General features: G+C 36.5%; 1 protein-coding gene across 1 annotated transcript; it reads right to left on the bottom strand.

The window, feature by feature from the left end:
• Positions 1 to 4299, bottom strand: LOC134578104 (apolipoprotein A-I-like). The gene is made up of 4 exons (XM_063437095.1): positions 4253 to 4299; positions 2775 to 2839; positions 1813 to 1966; positions 1 to 892 (listed from the first exon to the last, which is right to left on the bottom strand). Exons 2-4 carry the CDS (start codon positions 2815 to 2817, stop codon positions 304 to 306), a joined length of 786 nt encoding a protein of 261 aa, XP_063293165.1. The 5' UTR covers positions 2818 to 2839; positions 4253 to 4299; the 3' UTR covers positions 1 to 303.
• Between the last annotated feature and the right edge of the window lie 1273 nt (positions 4300 to 5572).

The raw sequence follows: 5572 nt of genomic DNA, 5'->3' as shown, positions 1-5572 counted from the left end.
TAGATTACCAACGCATTTTATTTTAGTCAATGAAACCTTAGAATAGATAGGTATGTTGTTTTAAAGAAGGAGGTAAGCAATGTGTAATATGTAAACAGCAAAGTAGATTTTAAAATCATGTTAATATATTATCTCCTGCGCTACAAAGTGAAAAGAGGAATGGTAAGTTAGCAGCATGTTAACATATTATCTCTCATCAGTACTATTTGTATGGTAAAAGGAATAGAAACTGATGTGATGGATCGAGAGATACCGATTTTGATAGCACCATGGCTTCATGAAGTTTTTGAACAGGGAATGGGTTTATGCTGCTTGCTGGTTAAGCCTGGCCCTCACTACTTCTAATAGTTTAGCCAACTTGTTTTTTGCTTCCTCTGCGTGGGGCTGAAGACGCTCTCTGAGATTCTGGGCCAGAGGTGCGAGTTTCCCTTTCAGGTTTTCGATGTGTTGAGCAACCTGGGCTCTGATCTCCTCAGCACGGGGACTTGCGTTGGTCTTGAGTTCTTCCAATTTCTGTGCAACTTTCTGTCTCACTTCTTCACCTAAAGGGGCCAATTTAACTCGTAGGGTGTCAATTTCAGTACGCAGCTTGTCCCTAAGTTCCTCGGCATAGGGCAGGACCTTGGCTTTGAAGGCTTCGAAGTTCTCCTTGGTCTGCTTACGCAGCTCAGCACCCAGGGGTTCTACTTTCTGCTGGTATGCCTTGACTTCCTCAATCCATCGTTTATGGAAAGCTTCCAGGATGGGGCGAACTTTCTCTTGGATAATCGGAATGTCTTTCCCAATTTCCTTAGCCACCTGCTCTCTGACATTATCCAAATAGGGACGAATCTCTTTCTTCAACTGAAGGGCATTGCTGCTAAGGGCCTCAAATTTCTCAGTTAGCTTCAGTCTAAATGGAAAGGGTAAGAACATAGCATAATTACAAAAATGACATCAATAACTTAATCTGCCATAACAATAAAGACTGCATTACCAATGTTAATTAAAAAGTTGCAAAGATGCCATTAGAATCCTAAAATAAACTTGTAAATAATTTGGATCAAGTTTTATCATCTCCAATCAGGGTTATTCAGTAAACTCTAAAAAATATAGTGAACTGAAACCGGAGTAGAAACTCGGGCTGAAATAGCCAAATTATGACTATCCCTGAATAGGAGAATTTTTCCATATTAGCTATTTTAGCCCCAAATTTGCTATTCAGACATTGCACGACTTACTGCAATTTATTAAATAAACTCTACTATGAAAATAGTCATTTTTCACATTTTCCTCTGCCCAGTACAGTTTTATTCTTATAGATAAAAGGGGAGATTTTTATTGTCTATTAATTAACTCGAGACTAATCTCAAAGCCATGCCTTGTTTATCAGCACCAGGTCAAGCTATCGTTTTATTATATTATTGTTGGGCATTGTGAATTTCATTGTATAGAAGTCAATGATATCTTTATTCCACCCTCTCATTTCCATACCTCCCAAGTGTCCCTACTTAAGATGAACAGTCTCTATTCTGGGCCCATTTCCCTCTGTCACTCTTTTTTTGGAGCTCCAGAGCAATAATACTCACAGCAACATGTCTTTTAATTACAATAAATGTGTTTAGAAATCAGTCTTTACAAATAAGATACATTATTATTGTTCTAAATTAAATTTCAGTTTCACGAATTGTTAATAGTAAGTCACTTACAATATCTCAGAACAAACCCCATTACTGGCCACATCCCCATTCAGACCCCTAAAATTAAAGAGTCCCTCTTTGTACACTTAAAATATTGGGAGGTCTATTTCCCAGCTTGAAACTGGCAACTTACTCAAGTTGCTTTCCAAATCCTGACTCATCCAGTTGGCTAACGGTCTCTTTGCCCAATTCCTTAACTTTGGTTAGGTAAGAGTCAATGATCTCTCGGGCCTGCTGAAGTGGAGTGTGGGGCTCCTCATTCTGCCAAGGGTACCGAGCCTGGGTTCCTGTAGAGAACAGTAATAGAAAATGAATGTGATTTAACAATAGTGACAGATGCCCGAAACAAGACTGATACCGAGAGATTGTTATATTTTATGGTTTCATGTGGTTAATAGTTTTTTTTTTAATGCAGTCACACTGTTGCCATTGAGTTACCATATGTACTCTTTATGCAAGAGGGAGCTGTTTAAACCAAAACTTCATAAAACAGGATATCCCTTAACCTAAACAGGCTTTAAATATTTTGAAAATGCAATGTATCTTCTAGAAACTTCTCTATGAAAACAGCTCATATTAGCAAATATACATAGCCGCAGTGCCATAATAGGGCAACAGGGAGAAGCCATTTTGTTTTTCTAGAAAATCTTAGAAGGGATTTAGCATAAACTGGGGTATCACAGATGTCAGCTACATTCTTTATATAATGTATCTTCCATTCCATTTTATTTCAATAGGTTTTTTTTTCTTCTTTTTTTTTTTTTTTTTTTTTTTAGAAACAATGGTTAAAGGGGAATCAATACTCTAGTAACCATCACTGGCTAGATATTAAGGCTTTCAAAGAATCATGAGAATTGTAGTCCTGCAATAGTTGGGGATTAATTCTGTTCTATACAGCGTAAAGAATCACACAGTATACAGTCAAGGGATAAATATGATATTAGTGTATGCAGGAGAGTTTGCCAACAGGCATCTCTCCAGCAGTAATTATCAGACATAACCCTTTAGGTTGGTAACGTGTAAGATATGACGATCCTCATCATGCTCACCCAACAGTTTAATATATTGTGTTTTCCTGTGATCGTGACTACCTACCGGCAAGGAAGAGAAGTACAAGACTGAAAACGAAGCCTCTCATGGCTGCAACCTGTTCGTGCTAGCTGTAAAACATACAGAGTAAGAAACGAGAATCACAAACATATTCTAATGAAATACATTTGAAATAACCAAAAATGAAGAAAAAACATGCGCTCATCTCATGTCATAACATTCAGAGTCAAAAGAACAGAATGGGAAGCAATAAATACACAATATATATATATATATATATATATAAGCAAATATAAGGAAAACATACAAAACACACACACACACACATAACTACGAAGTGCAAAAAATTCACAGAGAATTTTAGGCCGCTGGAGGCAGACTATAAAAGTTCTTCCAGTTAGTTATGTTTCAAATGTAGCTATGTTGTCCTTAACTTTACAAAATCCCCGGTGAATTCCTCACAATTTCTACTTTAGTAAATAGCGTCTTAAGAAAGAGCAACCACATTTTTCCCATGTGCTTTTTTTTTTTAACATTTTCAGAGAGAAGTAGAACATTTTGGAATGGGAAGGAAAGAATCTCCAATCACAGCCAGTTTCGGGCTCTTGGGGCTCTTCAGCAAGTCATCGGAAACATTTGCAACAGCATTAAGTTAACGTTGGTAAAGTTACAGAGAAGACGTGCAGTTACAATATGTCCCAAATCATTTTAGTGGTTTCTAAAGTATAATGTAATATTTTAAATATCATAAAGCAAAATAATAACAAACCCGTAATAAGGCGGCTCGCGTAAATGCTGCGAGGAAGATTTCTGTCTATTAATCATCACAGCAAAACCATATTAAAAAAACAACATAAAGTAAGAAACATATCAGGCCACCTCAGGAATGGAGGGGTTAATCCCGGCAATAGAGGCTTAATGTTTCATTCCTGTTTGCAGATTCACTTCGAGCAGGATTCAAATTCTCAGCCTCAAAGTCAACATAAAAATTTATTTTTTAAATAAAATTTTAAAATGTAGTTTGGACATGTAAAAATTAGTCATTAATTAATATACAATTAGGAAATAGAGTGGATTTTAAAAATATGAAATCTCTGTTTCTCTCGGCTATTATAATAGGATGATATTTCTATATAATGACTTTCGAATAAGTTTGTTTGCTAGACATTGAATTGTGGTGAAATGAAGAACCGAATTAAAACATTCTGGATAACAGAGTAAATTTGTGACTGTAACTAAGCTGGAGAATCATTTGTAACTCAGAACTTTTTATTCCTACGCTTTGAAATTTTGTTTTCCAATTCACTACAATTCGATGTTTAGTGAATAGGCAGATTCAATAAGATGAGACCGAGCTAATCATGGAAACGGAGAAGAAAAAACAAATTCATCCAAATAAAATGATCACTCCCTCCTTCTTTATCACCAAAAATGAAGCCAGATTTCTAGTGCCAGGAAAGCTGCCCCAGGAATCCCACACAAGGGAGCATTGGCTATTCACCAAGTCTGCTGTAATCTCTTACCTGTGCTTCTTGTGGCTGGTGCTTGTCCTGTGAGTGCTGTTGGCTTCTGTCTGCATTTTATACCCCTGCCAACACGCACAGTTTGAAACTTATCAGCTGAGATAAGCAGGATCTGCAGTCTGACATGTGGAACTTGGGGTTTAAAGTTCATGATGATGAGATGGGAACACTTCTGCTGTCTCATGCTCTATCCAAGGAGTCTGATAATAGCATTTATACACTTTATTTTATTTAATTTTACTATATGTCAAATTACATTTATTTACACACACATTGATTTTACACATTATATATATAAAAAAATAATATCCATGCATGTCTAGCTTAGCCTGTAATAACATGAAAACGATGTTTAATAGTTTGATACTCTCATTTAATATAAAAAAAAAGGTGCTGTCTAAACTGACACGATGTGAAATGTTAAGGAAACGCATGTCGACGCTGTCGTGGCGCTACACGTATGTTGTCAATCTATGCACAAGACAAAATAAAGAATTTAAAAAATATATACATATATATAAATATACACATACATGAGTTTGATATGTGATTATATAATACACATCTGTATGAACTTAAAGGGCTTATTCACTAAACAGTGAATTCAAAGTGAATTTCAAATTTTAGATCAGAGCAGCTGCTGAATTGGATAAATTTGACAAATGAGCTAAGTTTTCATTGTAGCTATTTTGGTTTAAACCATAAAATGTATTCAGAATTGTTGACAATTCACACTGTGAAATCCCTGTCAGTGTATCTAATATTAGGAATTATTTGAGGAACTGCACCTCCATTTGCCACCAGGGTGATTTTTATTTATTTATTTATTCAGCGGGCAGTGGGCGATAGATATACACCGCCGACTGGTAAATTGATGTAGAAATTAATGTCCACATCAAAAAAACATCAAAGTGACTCACAGTTGAACCCCGGATTGGCTGGAAGCTTCTAGAGCCATTGGTGAATAAATTAGGGGAACACCAGGGCAAACGCCCCCACCAAAAAGTCACGAGCATTGTATCTGGCCACCAGGAGTAGCTGCATTAAAGACTACCACCTTCAAAGCCCGCTAGCCATGCTTTATATATGAATAGGTGTATATATCTCTGTGCGGGTGTTCGTATGAGAGTGTAGATGTTTGTATTTGCCCATCTGTAGGAATCCGTATATGTGTGGTTGTAGATGTAGGTATTTGACTCTGTGTCTATGTTTGTAAGATCGGGCATCTTTGTTTGTGCCAATGTATGCATCCATTTTTCCAAATATAAAATGTGTGTAGATCTTCCTACATTTGGCTAGCAGGGGATCTCTACTTTGAAA

This window comes from Pelobates fuscus, chromosome 11 (assembly GCF_036172605.1).
Source record: "Pelobates fuscus isolate aPelFus1 chromosome 11, aPelFus1.pri, whole genome shotgun sequence".
NCBI classification, from domain to species: Eukaryota; Metazoa; Chordata; class Amphibia; order Anura; family Pelobatidae; genus Pelobates; species Pelobates fuscus.
Note: the sequence above shows the minus strand (reverse complement) of the source record. Positions and strands in the feature narration are given on the sequence as shown.